Source organism: Prionailurus bengalensis, chromosome B4, assembly GCF_016509475.1.
Source record: "Prionailurus bengalensis isolate Pbe53 chromosome B4, Fcat_Pben_1.1_paternal_pri, whole genome shotgun sequence".
Taxonomy (NCBI): Eukaryota; Metazoa; Chordata; class Mammalia; order Carnivora; family Felidae; genus Prionailurus; species Prionailurus bengalensis.
In genome coordinates this window covers 130,404,942-130,424,198 of record NC_057358.1, presented here as the reverse complement: position 1 = coordinate 130,424,198, position 19,257 = coordinate 130,404,942, and the positions used below count along the sequence as shown (strand labels likewise).

At 57.8% G+C, this 19,257-nt stretch overlaps 1 protein-coding gene across 1 annotated transcript in view; it reads left to right on the top strand.

Moving 5' to 3' along the window:
• MYH9 (myosin heavy chain 9) overlaps nt 1-19,257 on the top strand; it is a 92,985-nt gene that overhangs the window by 55,718 nt on the left and 18,010 nt on the right. The window contains exons 7-22 of the mRNA XM_043563663.1: nt 212-275; nt 882-980; nt 1,326-1,469; nt 2,260-2,355; nt 3,191-3,309; nt 5,661-5,813; nt 6,735-6,908; nt 8,509-8,682; nt 10,525-10,639; nt 12,791-12,984; nt 13,306-13,427; nt 14,161-14,230; nt 15,908-16,068; nt 16,922-17,030; nt 18,417-18,548; nt 18,965-19,171. Of these exons, the coding sequence (XP_043419598.1) occupies nt 212-275; nt 882-980; nt 1,326-1,469; nt 2,260-2,355; nt 3,191-3,309; nt 5,661-5,813; nt 6,735-6,908; nt 8,509-8,682; nt 10,525-10,639; nt 12,791-12,984; nt 13,306-13,427; nt 14,161-14,230; nt 15,908-16,068; nt 16,922-17,030; nt 18,417-18,548; nt 18,965-19,171 (2,133 nt within the window). The remainder of the gene's footprint in view (nt 1-211; nt 276-881; nt 981-1,325; nt 1,470-2,259; nt 2,356-3,190; nt 3,310-5,660; nt 5,814-6,734; nt 6,909-8,508; nt 8,683-10,524; nt 10,640-12,790; nt 12,985-13,305; nt 13,428-14,160; nt 14,231-15,907; nt 16,069-16,921; nt 17,031-18,416; nt 18,549-18,964; nt 19,172-19,257) is intronic.

Below are 19,257 nucleotides of genomic sequence, written 5' to 3'. Positions count from 1 at the left end.
TTAGCGGATGAACTTGGGCATCTCTGGATCTTGTCCTGGCCCAGGCTTTAAGCAGCACAGCACTGAGTCCTGAGTATCCATGCAGTGCACTGCACGGGCCCCTGGCCTCCGACATGGGCACGGTCTCTTGATTTTCCCTCTTCGGGCTATACCGCAGGAGCTAGAAACTGGAGGACCGGGCTTCTGATTCTCTTTATCTGTCTCTCCTTAGGGCAAATTCATTCGCATTAACTTTGATGTCAATGGCTACATCGTGGGAGCCAACATTGAGACTTGTATCCTTGGTCTGGAAACGAGACCTTGTCTGGAGGGACAAGACCTTGATGGAGAGGAGTCCTGGGCCTGGAGTCCCGCGTCTAGAGGGGAGGGACAAGACTTTGATGGAGAGGAAGCTGTCTCCTGATTCCAGCAGCTTCCTCCTTACGGGCCTGTTAGGACACCTTACCTGTGGCTTCAGGAAGAGTACCCGGAGAAGCTCATGGAACACCCAACCCCGAGCTCAGGTTTTTCTTTACTGGCAGGACAGAGTTCTGCTTCGAAAGGGATGCGACGACAGAAGACCCTCCAGTGCGGTTCCCAGAGGGGCAGGGTTTGAGTGGATGCTCCTTCATTTCTCCTTGGCACAGGCATCGTAGCCTTGCTGGTGGGAACATTCTGTGCTCCAGCCCCTTGTGAGAGGGGGCTCTTTACCCAGACAGGGCTCCCAAGTGCGAGAGCTGCTTTTGGACAGGCTGTGCCCCCGGAAGGAGCCGATTTAGTTTGCTTTTGTTCGATTTTGCCATTTTCTGCCTGGCAAAGTTCAGTCAATTTTGATGGGGGCGGGGCGGGTGGGAGTGGCCTTCCGCCCTGCTTGCTTGCGCAGTTCCTTAATGTTTGCCAAGATCTTTTGGAGAAATCTCGTGCTATCCGCCAAGCCAAGGAGGAACGGACCTTCCACATCTTCTACTACCTCCTGTCTGGGGCTGGAGAGCACCTGAAGAGTGAGTAGTGGGCCGGCAGCCTGGCACGCGGGCTGCGGGCCCTGGTCGGGCCACATGTTCCACTTGGGAAATGAAAACGCCAGCCTTCCGAGGCCTCGGCCTTCTGATTTGAGCACGCCAGAGAAGAGTCGGGGCGGTCGAGCCTGCCTCTGTGAATCACGGGGCCCTGATGCTCTTGGGGGCTACGTGAATGTCAGTCTCACACTGGGGAGAGGGCATTCCTGGCTGCTCCGTAGTTCTGGGGGGTACCTCGGGGCTTAGGGGTGCCTCCCATCCTCCCAAACCTCTGAGGCCCCAGTGCTGACTTGAACCCTGGTTACAGCCCCTCACTGACCCTCCTTACAGCTGATCTCCTGTTGGAGCCATACAACAAATACCGCTTCCTGTCCAACGGGCACGTCACCATCCCAGGGCAGCAGGACAAGGACATGTTCCAGGAGACCATGGAGGCCATGAGGATTATGGGCATCCCAGAAGAGGAACAAATGGGTACAAGGCTGGTCCTCCTGTGGGGGAGGGAGGGGAGGCAGGAGGCTGGTCATCGTGCCCTAGGAGGCACGGGGCAGCTGACGGGCCCGGGGAGCGCTTCCTGTTGTCTCTGGCTCTCAGGGAGTCCTGTGGAGGCTAGGAGGAAGGCCTCGAGTGGGCATGAAGCAGTACCTCGTATCTGAGTGTCAGGGTTGTCTGTTCCCAGTGGTACCACAGGCATTTCTGCACAGGAGGACAAAGGACGGGTGCTTACCTGCTCCGGTCCTTGCATTTGCTGAGAGGGGAATATTCCTGCTTCGTCGGAAAGGGGCCAGGATCTTTGCGTTGGTGAAGTGTGGAGCATGCCTGTGTCTTCCTGTTTCCCCAGAAAGAGGGCAAAGAGGCCTTCAGGCTTTGTTTTCGAAAGAGTGGGGGACAGGGAGAACACACCCTGTTCTCTAACGTGAGGGTCGGAGCCACCTTGGCTCAGCTACAGATAATATGCAAACGGTGGGTACAATGTTGTGCAATAAAACTTTACTTATAAAAACAGGCAGTGGGCCCTTGGGCCAGAGGCACGTCCTTGGCCCAGATTTAGAAGTTTTAGGAGTTTTAACAGAGCTTGGATCTAAGCATAGGGCTGCCCAAGCCGAGGTCTGCCCGAGGCCCTGACCGTGAGCCCTGCAGGGGGGCTGTGCCCACCGTGTGGCTTGTCCTGTCCACGCCCCCCAAGGAGGGGAGCGGCTGCCTCCACCCAGGGGCTTATTCCAATCCCTGCCTGGTTCTGAGCTGCCTTTGGTTGCACCCCAAGGCTTGCTGAGGGTCATCTCGGGAGTTCTTCAGCTCGGCAACATCGTCTTCAAGAAGGAGCGTAACACCGACCAGGCATCCATGCCTGACAACACAGGTAACATCCGTGGGCACCTCGCCTGGAATGTGGGGCCTGGTGTCTGGGCTTGGATTTGCTCAGGAGAAGTCTGGTAGAAATTCCAGACCGTCCTCCGTTTTTCGTCTCCTGTGTATCTCTGCCTGGCTATCACTTCGGGTTCTTTGTAAACTGTACGTGAACGTGACCCTAGTGCTTTTTCGGGGAGGCGGCATCAGAATGAGTTAGAAAACCCCTTGATCATATGGACCAGGGCTTCCCTCTTTTGTCGTGGAGGCCAAACCAGTTGTCCCAGTTAAAACAGCGATGTGGGCGGCCTCTCCGTCTCAGTGCGCGCCTTACCCGTGAACACGTCAGGACCGTGAAACGCCTCGGCCACCGCTGTCCCCCTGAGTCCTGCAAATGGCCCCACTTAAGCGATCAGCCTTAATGTGCCCTTCTGAGGGGCTTCTGAAAAGACTGAACACGTGGGTGTCTGGGCGTAAAAGGCGTTTCCGCGGGATGTGTGCTGTTGTGCCCCTTAGCGGGATCGGGGCCGGCTCCTCGCAGTACTGTCCCTGGGCGGGATGCACTCTTGTACTGTGTGGCTGAGGTTGTGCGAAGGAACCGGTGCTGGGCCCCCAGGTAGGATGGGTGCCTCCTGGCCGCTCGTGGCTGGTGAGGGTGCAGGTCGCCATGGCTGCTGGGTCTAACAGGGGAGCCGAGGACTCCGTGCCCTGCTGCGGAGGGGCCCCGAGCCGGTCGTCCCCGTGATGATTGTTCAGCCACCACCTCGTGCTCCAGCAGAGGGACCCGTTCTCTTGGGGTTAATTAAAACTTCTCTCCCTTCCCTTCCTTACTCTTCGGAAAATACCAGCCGCCCAAAAAGTGTCCCACCTCCTGGGGATCAACGTGACAGATTTCACCAGAGGAATCCTCACCCCGCGCATCAAGGTGGGACGGGACTACGTCCAGAAGGCACAGACTAAGGAACAGGTACGCCCTGTGGCCGGAGGGCGGGGAGGAGGAGGTGGGGGGCCTTGGGGGGGGGGTTCATCCAGGAGGCTCAGACTAAGGAAGAGGTACGCCCCCTGGCTGGGGCGGGGCGGCTTGGGGGGGGCGGGTGTAGGGGGGGCGCTTCCTTAGCAGCCTCCTTGCGGTGGCCTCTCTGGGGCCTGCCCTGGGCCATTGTTGTGCCAGGCGCCTGGCCAGGTGCCTCATTCAGCCCTCACAGCAGCTCAGGGAGCAGGTGGTCTTTACCCTCCGTGAGAACATGAGAAAGCTGGTCTCGGGGTGTCCGTATGCCGCCAGAGGCCCAGGGACCCGAGGCCCCTCGCTCAGGAAGGACCTTTACTAGTTGCGCCTCTTTGCGCCAGGGCGACGTCGAGACCAATCGGTCGGCGGGTGCGGGGGCAAGTCCCGTCCTGGTAGAGAGTGAAACGGGAACCTGCTGTGTCTCTAGCACAGCTCGTTCAGGTGCAGGACGGCGGCAGCCGCCCTCCAAGCCCGGGCCCAGAAGCTGGCTCTCCACCGCCTGCTGTCTTGTTGTGTGTGGTGAGAGACGGCAGCGATGTCCCTCAGCCGCAGCCTCCCCCGGGAGCCCAGCTCCCGCCCCGCCAGGCCCCTCTGTCGGCGCGGGTGGTGCCATCTCCCCAAAATGCTCTCAAGTTCGCTCTTCCCTAAGGGTGCCGTCCGCTGTAGCCCCACTCTGGTGGCTGTCACCATCACTGGTACAGAGCCATCCCACCACAGCCAAGAACATTGTTCCGAAAAGACCACAGTTGTCACTAACTGTTCATTTCCCTGATGATTAAAAAAAAATTTTTTTAATGTTTATTTATATTTGAGAGAGCGCGTGCGCACACGCGAGGGAGGGGCAGGGACACAGACAGACTCAGCACGGAGCAGGCTCCAGGCTGCGAACTGCGAGCTGTCAGCACAGAGCCCGACGCGGGGCTCGAACTCACAGGCTGTGAGATCATGACCTGAGCTGGAGTTGGGCTCGCAACCGACTGAACCACCCAGGCACCCCTCTTCTTCTTCTTTTTTTTTTTTTAATGTTGATTTATTTTGAGAGAGAGAGCACACTCACAAGCAGGGAAGGGACATGGACAGAGGGGGACAGAGGATCCAAAGCAGGCTCTGGGCTCCGTGCTGGCAGCAGAGGGCCTGATGTGGGGCTAGACCCCACGAGCAGGGAGATCGTGACCTGAGCTGATGTCAGACGCTCAACCGACCGAGCCATGCAGGTGCCCCCATTTCCGTAATAATTAAAGAACCTTTATTTTTCCACGATGAAACTACTGCATGAATACCGCAGATGCTGAAAATATAGAAAAGTCTAGAGCAAAGAAGAAACGATCACAGTCCTAGCCAGTGACAGTTATCGGGCAGCTCTTTATTTCCTGCAAGGCTTTTTTCTTTCTAAAACTTAGCTGTCACCCTGTTCGAGCATTTGCACAATAGAACAGGGTACTGAGCCCCGTGTGCCCATTGCTCGGGCAGCGTCGAGTCACTGACTCCTGGCCAGTCTTGGCTCATCATTAACCTTATTCCCCCATCCCCTCCTCGCACATTATTTGAAGGGAACCTCACACGTCTTACCATTTTTTCTGTAGATACCTCAGTATGTCCCCACTTTTTATTTTATTTTTTATTTTAATGTTTTTTGTTTTTTTTTTTTAACATTTTTTTTTTTTTTAATTTATTTTTGGGACAGAGAGAGACAGAGCATGAACAGGGGAGGGGCAGAGAGAGAGGGAGACACAGAATCTGAAACAGGCTCCAGGCTCCGAGCCATCAGCCCAGAGCCCGACGCGGCGCTCGAACTCACGGACCGCGAGATCGTGACCTGGCTGAAGTCGGACGCTTAACCGACTGCGCCACCCAGGCGCCCCTAGTTTAATGTTTTTTATTATTTATTTTCGAGAGAGACCATAAGCAGGGGAGGGACAGAGGATCCAAAGCGGGCTCTGCACTGACAGCAGAGAGCCCAGGTGGGGCTCGAACGCACGAACCGTGAGATCGTGACTTGAAGTCGGGCGCTCAACTGACTGAGCCACCCAGGCGCCCCAATCCCCATCTATTTTAGAAAGGTTTTTGCAAATATCTAAGTACTTGATGCTATGCCTCATTGCTGGGTACGTAGGCTGTTTCAACTTTTTGTCATTATAAATAACATTGTAGTGAACATATTTGTGTGTGAAGCTTTTTTTGCATCCTGAGGGCTGTTTCTCTGGGGCAGATCCCTGCAGGTGGGTTTCCTGGAGCAAAGGGTTACCAGGTTTAAAGGCCCCTGGACCTGACACTCTGTCCCCCGGGGTGTGTCCCCTCCCTTCCCCCACCAGGCTGACTTTGCCATCGAGGCCTTGGCCAAGGCCACCTACGAGCGAATGTTCCGCTGGCTGGTGCTGCGGATCAACAAGGCTCTGGACAAGACCAAGAGGCAGGGCGCCTCTTTCATCGGGATCCTGGACATCGCTGGCTTCGAGATCTTTGATGTGAGCTCCTCCCTCGTGCCTCCTTGGCCACCTTCTTCCTGGCCGGGCGTCTTCTTTCCTGTGGCCCCAACAGGAGTCTGAGCGGGCCACCTCCTGGCTCACATGGAGGCAGGGGACATCAGTGGGGCGTATCTTAAGTTTAAATAAGCATGCCCACCCCCAAGCAGCAGGGCTAGAGAGAGCGGGACCGTGTGGCTGCCCTTCTGTTCGTGGGCAGGTGCTTTCTGAGATTTTACTCTTCCGGCAACTATTTATTGGGCGTTGGGACAAAACACCGTCTCTGCCCATGAAGACTGAAGTCTGGTAGGAAAAAAATGATAATTACGGTAGATCAGACGTTCTTAACCTGGGGTCCATGGCATATCTCGGAGAGGCCGTGAGCTTTGGGAGGCGGGGGTGGGGAATTATCTCTTTATTTTTCACTAACGTGTCACTGAAGGGATGCATTGCTTTTTCGTTGTGAGTTGAGCAACATATGGAAACAGCAGTTGCCTGAGCAGCGCTTAGGGTCTGTCTCCGGTGGAAATCAGATGTTTGCACATCACAGCAGTTGCTGTGGGGACGTTGTAACATCATTTATGTTCATCCGCTTCAAAATGTTGCAAGTTAGGACGCCCACAGCCTGTGCTTGTTATGTATGTCATTAGTATGTCACGGTACTTGGGTAATTAGCATTTCAACAGGACTTCTTTCCTTCGCAAACTGTTTTATTCATTTTCAAACGTTGTTCTGAGAGAGGTTCTGCCAGGCTGCTAGAAAGGTCCACAGGAGCCCCCGCTCTGGGTTTGATGAGGGAAGGCGCCCGCCCATCCGGGCTCCCCGGGGCCAGCGCTGAGGTGCTCAACACCCGTCCCCTCCTTCCCGAGGCGCTGCGGCTCTGCGGCGGGCGGGCAGCCCTCTGACGTGGCCTCCTCCTTGCAGCTCAACTCGTTCGAGCAGCTGTGCATCAACTACACCAACGAGAAGCTGCAGCAGCTCTTCAACCACACGATGTTCATCCTGGAGCAGGAGGAGTACCAGCGCGAGGGCATCGAGTGGAACTTCATCGACTTCGGCCTCGACCTGCAGCCCTGCATCGACCTCATCGAGAAGCCAGTAAGAGCCAGACCTGCCCAGACCTCAGGCCCGGCTGGTCCCTCGTCCCCTCACGAGGACACGCCGTGTTGGCTGTGGGGGGGGGGGGGGGGGGGGGGGGAGGGGGGCGTGTCTGGTTCCTCTCCCTGGCGGTGTCACCTGCAAGAATAAGGTCATGGGCTCCGACCTGCGGCCTGGGAGCCTCGCCCAGCTGCCGACCAGGTGGGGATGCGGCTGGTGCTTCGGTCCCAGAAGACCACCCAGTGTTTACCTAAGGGGCGGGCGCAACAAGCCTTTGTCTTAAGGAAACAGGCTTGGTTTTATTTAGGTCGTAACATCCTGTCCCCGGATGCTTCTGAGGCAGCGTAGGTTGTGCAGACCCAGGGCGTGGAATGCTGTTCCCCGTACAGGTGCTGAAGCGCCGTCTGCCCCCCTCAGGACTAGCTCAGCACCAGAGCTCCCGCCCCAGAGCGTTGGCTGCTGGTGGGTGGTGGTGACCAGAGAGCCGTCCCCTCTTCCTTCACTTCAGAGTGAAAGCTCTTGCCAGGTGCCCTTGGGGTCTAGGTTGGACAGGGTGTGCTCTTTAATGGAGCCTGAGCTGTTTCTTTGTCTGTATTCCCTCCTGATGGGGTTAAAGTGCTGAATGAACCCACATCTTCCTGGAGTCCTGGGCTACTGAAAATGTGTAGACCAGAGTTACCCCGAACTGCTAAGTAGTTGGAAAAGCCTAGGAAGAAGTTGGTGCATTTGAAACCATTGGTCAGGGCGGGGAGCAGGGGTTAAAAGACCCCACGGTCCTAACGTGAAGCAATTTACTTTTGTGATGAGTTGGGGTTTTTTTTGTTTTCTGTTTTTTTGAATCAGTCGAGTTTTCCAATGAACAAGATCCCATCTGGCTTTGAGTCTTGTCAGCCAGTCTCCATGGTGTTTGAGTCTGCTTTCTGATTTTATCAACTGAGTGTACTTGGGGCTTCCTCGGAGGACTTGACCTAAGTGTTGCATCTCACCACATTGTGGTGCAGACACAGCCTGTGGGGCGGTGTCTCGGGGTGACTCCAGGGGCAGAGGCACCTGTGAGGACAGCCATCAGACCTCCCGGGGATTTCCAGTGCACTAGGTTGGAGAAACTCCATGATGGATCATCTGGCTGAGGTGTGTCAACCACAGACTAGACCCCAGAAGTTTCTTTTTAAATTAGAACTTTTTTTTTTAATGTTTATTTTTGAGAGAGAGAGAGAGAGAGAGAGAGAGAGAGAGAGAGAGAGGAAGGGAGGGAGAGGGAGGAGAAGGGGCAGAGATAGAAGGAGACAGAGGATCCCAAGCGGGCTCTGTGCTGACAGCCAACAGTCTGATACGGGGCTCAAACTCATAAACCGTGAGATCATGACCTGAGCTGAAGTCGGACACTTAACCGGCTGAGCCACCCAGGCACCCCTAAACTAGAACTCTTGAATCGAGTTTCGCTAATGCTTCTTTTACCCTGAGTGTGGGGGCACACGCTGTCTACCTTCTGTTGAGATTCTGGGGCTTCTGAATACTGACCTTTGCCTTCCCGGGAGGGCAGGGGTAGGGTGTACTCGCCAGGTCAGGCTTCACCTGTGTGATGCTGTGCATTTTCCAGGCTGGTCCCCCTGGCATCCTGGCCCTGCTGGACGAGGAATGCTGGTTCCCCAAAGCCACCGACAAGAGCTTCGTGGAGAAGGTGGTACAGGAGCAGGGCACCCACCCCAAGTTCCAGAAGCCCAAGCAACTGAAGGACAAAGCCGATTTCTGCATCATCCACTACGCAGGCAAGGTGAGGGGAGCACCTGCACGGAAAGGTGCCGGACAGGTGGAGATGCTTCCGTCTAGGCTGAGGAGCTGGGCAGCCCAGGGAGTGGGGCGGGGGGCGGGGGGCACTGCTTGTCTAGTGACTCACCCAGCAGTGTGCCTCGACTCTAGAGTTTGAACTAGAACTCTGTCACTCGTTAAGTAGCGTGACTTTGGGCCAGTCAACATCTCTGAGCCTCATCTAGGAAATAGGTAACCGCTGCCGTGCACGGTGACGTGTATTAAATGAGCTTGCGAAGCCCGGTGCTCGGCACAGGTCAGCGCTGTGGGGCAGGGCCACTCCGCCTCTGTGCTCCTGACCTTGTGGGCTGGACCACGTGCGTCGCCTGGGACCATCATGTGCTTTGTGGGATGTTTAGCAGCACTCCTGGCTTCTGCCCACCAGGGGTCAGCAGCACTCTCCCTAGACGTGACGAAAATGTCTAGGCTTCGCCAAACACGGGGTGGGCACTGTCGTCCTGGTTCAGGGCCACCACTGTAGGTGACGGCTTGGTCATCACCGAGCCTGCTCGGCCCCAAAATGGCACAGCTGCCTTCATCCCTAACCGAAGAGGGTACCCCGAGTCCACAGGGGTCTGTGCGTAGAATAAAGCTGGTTGCAGCAAGTTCCGTGTCGCTTGGTTGATGCTCCTAATTAGTCATTGCAGCCGGAGCAGGTGGCGAATCAGGCGAGGAGAGCCACCAGCTTGCATAGCTGACCCTGAGTCACACCTGGTCCCCGCCTGCTGCCCCTGCCCGTGGCCCCACGCTACCTGGCCGCTCCTGCTTGGCCCGCCTGGTCCCTACAGCTGCTGAAGCACGCAGCTCTTGCCTTTAAAAATACTCATTAAAAAACCCTGTGTCTATAGCCACCTAAGGTAATATCCCTGAACCTGCATTTCCACCTCTGCCTTTGTTAGAAATGCACGTGCAGTGACGCTCGCCGCGCTCTTGTTGCAGAGTATTATTTATAACACAAAATAGTCGGCACCCCCGAAAGCCCGCTGGGACGAGCCTGAGCGATGAAAGTGTCCACGTGTGTCCACGCTTGGGCTGCGGCACCGCAGCTAACGGGACAAGCCTGCCGGCTGTGCCCAGGTGGCCACGACGCCGTCCCTGCGGCTTTTGTCATCTCCCAGGAGGTGACTGTGCTCCTAGGGAACAAGAAGCCAGGGTCACACACCTCATCGCCAGTGCGCGTGTGGGAGAACCTCCAGAAAGGGCTGCGGAGGAGCAGTGGCCCGAGAGCAGGGGTCACCTCTGCGCGGTGCCATGCGTTGGGAAGCGGGAGGCCAAGGTGGCCCGCACGCCATCTGTACTGTTCGGGGAGCTTCACAGTGAAAGTACAGCGGATTGCCCATTCACGTGTTTTGGAAAAGGCAACAATCGTGCAAGCTCAGAGAAAACTCGGGTGTCCTGGAAAAAACAAAATAAGTAAATAGGTAGATAGATCGGAAAAGTCCTTGTTCTGTTGCCAGAAAGAAACACTGGAACACTTTGGTTATGTCCTGCTAGGGTTGTTTTCTTTATGTTTGTATTAGAAAAAAAAAAAAATAATAATACAGACTGTTCTGTGACCTTGGCTACAACAAAGATCTCTTAGTCCCCCATTGCTGGATGTCCTTGTGCGCAGCTTTTCGCCCTCCCGTGTCACGCCGCCCTTGCCACGCCTCAGTTTCTTTCTTGGGGAAGGAAATACCACCTCAGGGGGTGTTGGCGTTGTTAGGCTTCTCCCCACCCCCCGCGGGGCCGGCTTGTTTTTGGGGCCCGCAGTGAGAGCTGGCGTCCCCAGAGCAGCCTGTGACCCGCGCGGCCCCGACCCTTGCAGGTGGATTACAAAGCCGACGAGTGGCTGATGAAGAACATGGACCCCCTGAACGACAACATCGCCACGCTTCTGCACCAGTCCTCCGACAAGTTCGTCTCGGAGCTGTGGAAGGATGGTACGCCCTTTGCGCCCCCCCTCTCTTCCCGCCTCCCCTGCGGTCCCAGGACACGGGGCGGGGGTCCGCCTGACGCAGGCCAGGTGGCCTCCACCCGCGGGAATGACACGGCGGCCCAAAGCCTCGCCACACAGGTTCCCGCCCCCCCCCGCACTTTACTGCGTTTCCGCCTCTCCTTGGCAGGCCGGTGGCTCTGGAGTTGTTTTCTTTCCTTGTTTCCGTCCACTCCTCCTTTCCTCCTGCCTGGTTTTGCTTTAACCTCTCTGTTGCAGAGATGCAGAACACTCAGAGAGCCTATTTCTATCAACGCTTTCCCATTCTCCACCTAGAACCAGGTGACTGGCCACCCGGAGGGGTGACCCTTGTGTGTGCCGCATCCGGGGCTGTGTGAGACACGCTTCTGCTCAGATATTCTTACCCGCCCCCGCCCTCCCCCGTTGGCTCTTCCTGCCTGCCTGTCCTCTTCCCCAGTCCGGCCCCCGGCTCGCGGGCAGGCGGTCGATGTTGATCTATATGGATCTTGAAAGCGGAAAACAGCAAGTGTGAAAATTCCTATGCTTCTCAGAAATGCACGTGCAGAGATGCTCGTGAAACGCTGCTTGAATGGCTGTGCTGCCTCAGCATGAGACTTAGGTGTTGTGCACCCCCTGCCCCATGTACGTGCACCTGAAGGCTAAAATCGCATCTGTGCCTGCGTGCAGTGCTCTCAACCAGGGCCTGCCCCTTCTGGGCCGGGCCTCCAGGGGGCAGGACGTGCTCACATGAAACGGCCGGTTATTATGGGGCACATCCGACCTTCCTCCGGGCAACCTGAGTGGCCACAAGCCACCCGCTCGCAGGAAACCCTCTGTAGCCGGTAAAACGGGCCCCGGGTTCCTAAGGTCAGAAATGGCTCCCATTTTAATCGACTGGATCATCGAGTCTGTCCTCACTGCCCGCTTCGGTCTTGAGCACCTGTTCTTTCTGCCGTCTTCAAATAAATATTAGAGGTCTGGCCGCAAAGGAATAGGAAGCAGACTTTGGCACAGAAGCCTTAGCTTTTATATCCAGTAGCAGAAGCCCTCAACGTTCACATTGGCTCTTGGCTTAAAACTGACCTCAAATCACTGGCCACTTTGGTGAGGTTTGCTGGTTACTTTGGTCTCACCTGGGAGGAAGCAGTTCCTTCATGGCTCTGGGCGTGCGCCCTGGCGGCAAGGGCTGCTCCTCAGAGGGTGTCTTAGACGATGAAGACCCGTGAGCTCGGAGACCTGGCAAGATGCAAGGGCGGGGGGGGGGGGGGGGGTCTTCAGACTTCAGAATATGCGTTGTCAGCACTAGTTCCTGAGACCTCTCTGCTCGTGACGCCACATGCCGTCCCGGGTCCCTGGTTTAGGGAGCTCTGCACGGGAGGCTCCCGGACAGAGAGGGAATCATCCAGAGTCCTATAGACAATGGCAGGTAGCTTCACGGCAAAGGTCAGTGGGAATTCAGAACACTGATTTTTTTTTGTCTGTTTGGTTGGGTTTAAAAAAAATTTTTTTGTAAGTTTACTTATGTATTTTGAGAGGAAGAGAGAACGTTAGTAGGGTAAGGGCAGAGAGAGAAGGAGAGAGAATTCTAAGCAGGCTCAGCACTGTTAGTGTAAGAGCCCGGTGAGGGGCTCGAGCTCACGAATCGTGAGGTCATGACCCGAAACCAAGAGTCAGATGTTTCATCAACTGAGCCACCCAGGTGCCCCTGTTTGTTCGTGGGACCATGGGACTAGAGGATTCTGCAGGTCAGGTTTTAACACCTCCTTAGAACCAGCCTAGCGGCATAGCCTGGAAGCTTTATCGCATCTCTCTGGGAATAGAAGCTTCGACAGTGGGCTGAAGATGGTTAATGTGAATGTGGGGTTGGCCAGTAGACCGTCCCCCTTAATGGCTTAGCCGGCTCTCTCAACCCTTTCCTGCTTCCTGTTCACAACATCAAGTTTGCTGAACGTTTGAGGTTGATCTCAGCTCTCTGTGTAGATTCTTAGAAGTAGTCCCACTGTTCCGGAGTCCCCCCTCCTTCTGTCCAGGTGTCTGTCCGTCTCTTTCCTGTCCCTCCCCCACCCCCCCCCCCCCCCCCCCCCCCCCCCCGCTAGGACCACTGAGTATTCATGTGCTGTTTGGGTGGTCTCCACAGTGGACCGCATCATCGGCCTGGACCAGGTGGCTGGCATGTCGGAGACGGCGCTGCCCGGGGCCTTCAAGACTCGGAAGGGCATGTTCCGCACCGTGGGGCAGCTCTACAAGGAGCAGCTGGCCAAGCTGATGGCCACGCTGCGGAACACCAACCCCAACTTCGTCCGCTGCATCATCCCCAACCACGAGAAGAAGGTGCGGGCGCTAGGCCCCTGTCTGTCTCCCCGGGCAGAACTGATTCCTCCCCACACACCCTGAGAGCCTCAGTGAAGGCCCCCCCGCCCCCCGCCCTGCCCCGGCTGTGATCGTAGCCACCTTCCTGCTTGGGCACACCGTCTCTCTGTGGCCGTTCCCAGACCTGGGTCGGGTAACGTGGCTGTCCAAACCCGCGGGCCGCAGTGATGCCCGTTCCCGGGGGCTGTTCTCCCGTTGAGTCCGGAGGGGGCCTTGCCCTGCCTTTCTCCATCAATCCTCCACACGGGGGCGAGACCACATGCACGTTATTTGTTTCTCCAGGCTGGCAAACTGGACCCCCACCTGGTGCTGGATCAGCTGCGCTGCAACGGGGTTCTGGAAGGCATCCGCATCTGCCGCCAGGGCTTTCCCAACAGGGTGGTCTTCCAGGAGTTCCGGCAGCGGTGAGCCTCGGCCGGGAGCCTGCGTCTCCGGGGGCAGGGCACCTGGGCGAGGGAGCGGTGTCCCCGTCCACGGAGAGCTGAGGTCCGGCCCGCTCCCGCTCCTTCTCTGTGCCGCCCTCTGTGTGAGAAGGGATTTTTATTCCTAGCGATTGGGAGGCTTTGCTGCTGTTGGAGGAACCAGGAAGAGAAATTCAAAAGGAATCAGCCAGAGACTGGGGTGTTAGAGGAACTTTGTAGAAAAATGGAGATTGCAGAGCACTGCAGCCTCTGGCCGTGCGCACAGAGAGGGGCGTTGATGACACCGTCCTGTTTGCCTCACAGCTGCGTTCAGTGCCAGCCCTGTTTCTGGGGCCATCCCACACGTTAGAGGCCCTGCGGCACCCTGGGGGAGAAGGGGAGCGCGGCCTTCCCGGGTTAGAGATGCGGACAGTGGGCAGTTAGCAATCGGGGAGCCCAACCGAAAGCTCGCCCTCGAGTGGCCGAAACAGTCCAACGTGAGTTTCCATTCACTTTCTGGAAAACACGCAGGCGGCCTCTCTGTGCCGTTCAGCCTAAGAAAAGAGCAGGGTGGGATTTGCCAAATGTCTTCCTCCCTCGGGAGACTGTGGGGGAGAGAAGCCTAGCTGTGCTGCCCCGTAGGGCCTGTCCTCCTCTCCGTGCGCCCCAGGCCACGTGGAATCCAAGCAAGGGTCCAGTGCAAGCGTGGCTGACCAGGCTCCTCTTTTTCGCTCAGATACGAGATCCTGACACCAAACTCCATTCCTAAGGGCTTCATGGACGGGAAGCAGGCGTGTGTGCTCATGGTGAGTACGGCTGCCACCTGCGCCTCCCTCTGGGGGTGGGCCCTCGGGCGGGAGGGTGCCCGTGTGCCCGGACAAGTGCCCCTCTCACCCGATGACGCCTGTGCTCCTCTTGCTCTGGTCCTGATCCTGCCAGGCGCTCCGAGCGGGGGACCAGGGCCGTGTAGAGGACACCGGTGCTCCAGCCATGGCAGGGCTCTGACGTAGGAGGGGCTCTCCCTTCCTCTGGGGCACATTCTCGCGCTTTCTTGCTCATATCTCCTCTGATTGTCACGCCCAGTGTGGTCAGCAGAGGGCACTTCCCCACCAGGGGAGCAGGCCCCGAGCACTGCAGCTGCCCCAACCTGCGCAGTCCGTGCTTCCAGACGTTTCCTCTCGGTCCCTAGAGCAGTGCCTGATGTGCATTGGGCACTCTGAACTCTGCCAGGATGAAGGACGGCCTGTGGCGATGCCAGCCAAGCCGGGCCCCGATCCCACTGTGTCTTACTTCCTACTTTGTGGGCGTCCTGTTGTTCCTGATGGTCCAGGGTTAGCGGCCACTGCCTTTGGTCTCCTTTACTGGGCATTCTTCCCAAAGAGGAGGGAGGATGGGCTAGGGCGTTGGCAGAAAGAGAAGAGGGAAGAAGGAATCCAACGCCGACTGTGTGGGAGACTCTGCGTCAGATGATAGGGAGGTGGGGTAGGAGGGAGGAAACCGTTCCCCACTGTCCCGCGCTCACCAGCCCCGCCCCGTGGGACAGAAGGCGTGATCGGTGGAGGGTGTCTGGGCCACCCTTTCTCCAGGAGACTCAGTTAGTGGCTGTCCAGGTTAAAGGCCCCTCCTTCAGGTGCAGGGAGGGAAGATACCCACGCTGGCTCTGGCCCAGCCTCCCCTTCCTCCGGGATGACCGGGGCGTCTGTGGGCCCCAAAGCTCCCTCGGACCTGACTCCGCCCACTGCAGGCTCTGCCTTTTCAGAGCTAGTGCAGAATCCTCCTCTCCCAGGAAGACAGGCGGCCCCTTGCCGGTGGGTAAACGAGAGAGCCTTGTGCCGTGCCGAAACTGCCCGGTGATGGCACTGGCCGCTGAGATCTGCTCCTTACCCAGTACGTGTGGCCCCAGGCTGAGCACTTTGCTCCCTTTCAGTTCCCGCAGCTGTCCTGGGGAGGAGGCACTATGACTTGCTTTCTTTGTTCACTGTTTAAAAAAAAAAAAAAAAATCAAAGCCTTATTCCCATCTTCTAGCTGAGGGAGGGTGGGTTCCCAGAGGCTAAAGCCCTAGGCACCTAATCAGCGTCTGGTGCCGGGCTTGGCCTGAACTGGAGCGTGTCCTAGTCCTGGGTGAGGAGGTTGACGACGCTCGGCCAGCTCTTTCTGAGGGCAGCGCGGCTGGGCATTGGTAGTCCGTGATCGTGGTGTGCGGGGGCAGGAGGTCGAAGGAGAGGTCTTCAGGTCCCTTTAACGTCCAGGTTCTGTGTCTTTCTGCCATCTCATGCGTCACTGCGCCCTGTGTGGGAAGCCACCTGCCCCTCCTCCCGGCATCCTCCGAGCCCGCCTTCTCTGGCTCCGGGGCCGCACAGGCTGCCCAGCGGAGAAGCGGCCGCTGGCAGACAGCCTCTCGGGGACAGACCACTGGCTCTCCGCGTTGCTCTGAGGGCCCCGTGGTGGCACGTGGTGAACGGCCTGCTCCGCTCCCGTCTAGATCAAAGCCTTGGAGCTGGACAGCAACCTGTACCGCATCGGCCAGAGTAAGGTCTTCTTCCGGGCCGGTGTGCTGGCCCACCTGGAGGAGGAGCGGGACCTGAAGATCACCGACGTCATCATCGGGTTCCAGGCCTGCTGCAGAGGCTACCTGGCCAGGAAGTAAGTCCTTAGAGGGGCCCGCCTCTGCCCAGCCTGCCTGTGCGCGGGCCCTTCGCAGCCTTCCTGCCGCACAGGGGACTGTTGGGAACTGGTGGCCTGGGATGCCCTGACGCCAGTCGGAGGTCCAAGGGACGCCCACGTGGAGCTCCCTGCTCCCTGCCTTCTGAGTTTATGTCTGAGGGTTTAGGTGACGGGCTGGGAAGGGGGTGACTCTGTGCTCGGATTTGCCTGTCCCAAACAGTCCTGTTTGCCAGTTCCTCGTGTGGGGATGATGCCCGGGACCTGGTCGTCCCCAGAGTCCCCTGTGCTCCCGGGGCCCAGAGACTGTCCTTGGGTCCAGAGCAGCTCCTTTGAGAGTCGGGCTCACGTGCTGCAGGACAGCGGGTGTGGGAGCTGCACGTTAGTCTCCTGACCGGGTCTGTGCTGAGGGATGTACATTCCACGTGAGCTGTGAGCACTGGGGGACAGAACAGGGGTTTGTGGTATCGGACCCACGGAGTCTTCATTTATCCAGAAGCCCCCGGTCGACACCTTGAGCCCCCCTTTGTAGGACGTCAGCTGCTGACGTTTTCCTGCCAATCAGAAGCCCCCGGTAGCAGGTGGCAGGAGGGTGGGACGCTAAAGTCAGTACGTGTCCTCAGCCACCGGCCGTCACACTTGACTCGGACCTAGTTAGCTCGTGAGGGACTTTCACCCCTCGAACCCACTTCTCCTTTGGTGAAGGAGGGCGGTCGGGGTCCTTGTCGCCCTCTGTGGGGTCACCCACAGGACTCAGCGCCAAGGCCGGGCCTCTTCGCTACACTCTTGTCCAGAGGTCTGCGGTCCCCCGCCCTGACCACGTCTCTCCACCCAGGGCCTTCGCCAAGCGGCAACAGCAGCTGACGGCCATGAAGGTCCTGCAGAGGAACTGCGCCGCCTACCTGAAGCTGCGGAACTGGCAGTGGTGGCGGCTCTTCACCAAGGTGGGTTCCGGAAGGCGGCCCCGCCTCCCCGTGGCCCGGTGGGCGCTCTGCCGGCCCCAGCTGCGGCGGAGGGGGACAGCGACCTCACGCCGGCCTCTGTGCGGGACTCACAGCCCCCGGGGTGGCTCCCTGACCGCGTGAGCCCGAGGCGGCCCTGCCCCGCCCGGTCTGGAGTGTGCAAGCCGTGTCGTGCCTGGTGTACGCGGCGCAGCCTGCCATCGGGCTCAGAGCAGCTCCCGGGGTGTGACGGCCCCGCGTGCTGCCCGCGCTGTGCCCCCAAGCAGCCGCGGGGCAGTGGGTCAGAATCCGCACGCCGTCGTTCAGCGGCTTTGTTTTTAACGTTTTATTTATTTATTGGGGGGAGGGGGCGGGGTTGAGGGGCAGAGAGGGAGAGAGAATCCCAAGCAGGCTCTGTGACGTGGGGCTCAATCTCACAAACCATGAGATCGTGACCTGACCCGAAATCAAGGGTCCAACGACGCTCACTCAACGCAGCCACGCAGGGGCCCCTCAGCTGCTTTTGTTTGTAAAAAATAGCCTAAAGAAGAGAATAAAAGCTCACGTGTAATCCCTTCAACCCCAAGCCAACGGCAGTATTGAGTAGATGTCTCAATATTTATTTTCGCTATCTTTTCTCCCTTAAGTCTTTGCTCAGTAAGCCATATGCATTCTTACCCAGCTGAGCTCTGATTTCTGTAGACGATCTTGTGTTTTATATTTTCCATTTATAATTCCTTCACGAGCATCATTTTTTAAAAGTTAGCATGTTGTGGGGCGCCTGGGTGGCTCAGTCGGTTGGGTGGCCAACTTCGGCTCAGGTCATGATCTCACGGTCCGTGGGTTCGAGCCCCACAATGGGCTCTGTGCTGACAGCTCGGAGCCTGGAGCCTGCTTCGGATTCTGTGTCTCCCTCTCTCTCTGCCCCTCCCTTGCTCATGCCCTGTCTCTCTCTCTTAAAGGTAAATGTTAAAAAAAAATTTTTTTTTTAATTTTTTTTTTTAATGTTTATTTATTTTTGAGACAGAGAGAGACAGAGCATGAACAGGGGAGGGGCAGAGAGAAAAAAAATTTTTTTTTAAGTTAGCACGTTGTTCCCTGGAAATGTGTCGTATTTTACCTGGTTACTTTCCCCACGGTGTCTCTTCAGCTCATTCCCAGTTTCTCACCGTTGTAAACAACGCCGTCCTGAACACCTTCCTGCATACGTGGGGGCCGTTTCCCTGACGTGTAATTAGCGGGGCAGGGGCCTGTGGCACACAGCACCGAGTTGATCCCCAGAAAGCTCGTGTGTGTTTGCACCTCCTTCCCGTCAGTCTCGCCAGCTTGCGTGGGCGCAGGTGAGGGGAAGGCCTCATGTTTTGGCCGTGCCCCCGTCTCCCCTTCTAGGTCAAGCCGCTGCTGCAGGTGAGCCGGCAGGAGGAGGAGATGATGGCCAAGGAGGAGGAGCTGGTGAAGGTCCGCGAGAAGCAGCTGGCTGCTGAGAACAGGCTCACGGAGATGGAGACGCTCCAGTCCCAGGTAGGTATCTGCAGGCTTCGCCCCGGAGGTTCGCGCATCCGCTCCCGCTGCTGCCACCTGCTGGCCACCAGTAGGTGGGGCATGTTTGGGGTTTAAGGAGATGTCAACGGTCACTGTCAAGCAGCGTTCGTCTCTCCACAGTCCCCCATCGGGGTCCTGTGAGGTAGGGAGGGCCCCCCCGCGGGATGGGAGGTTCCTGAGTGTTAGGTTAGCCTCTCTGAGCCTGCATCCTGGGGTTCGCCGTGGCCAGGTCACGGAGTAGCGGTGAAGGATAAAGAACACGATGTTTAGGAAGCGCCCGGGAGCCGAAGCAGCCTCCCCCCGCCCCCCGCCATGGGAACCGAGCGAGAGAGCACCCAGCCCCGAGTGGCCCGAGGAGGTCGCAGGGGCTCACGTGTTCCGCGTGCTCCCCGCAGCTCATGGCGGAGAAGTTACAGCTGCAGGAGCAGCTCCAGGCGGAAACGGAACTGTGTGCCGAGGCGGAGGAGCTGCGGGCCCGCCTGACCGCCAAGAAGCAGGAGCTGGAAGAGATCTGCCATGACCTGGAGGCCAGGGTGGAGGAGGAGGAGGAGCGCTGCCAGCACCTGCAGGCCGAGAAGAAGAAAATGCAGCAGAACATCCAGGTAGAGGAGGGGGCGGGGCCGGACGCCGGAAATGGGGCGGCGGGGACGGGACCGGAGGCAACGCGGAGGCCGCCTGCGCTGCCAGC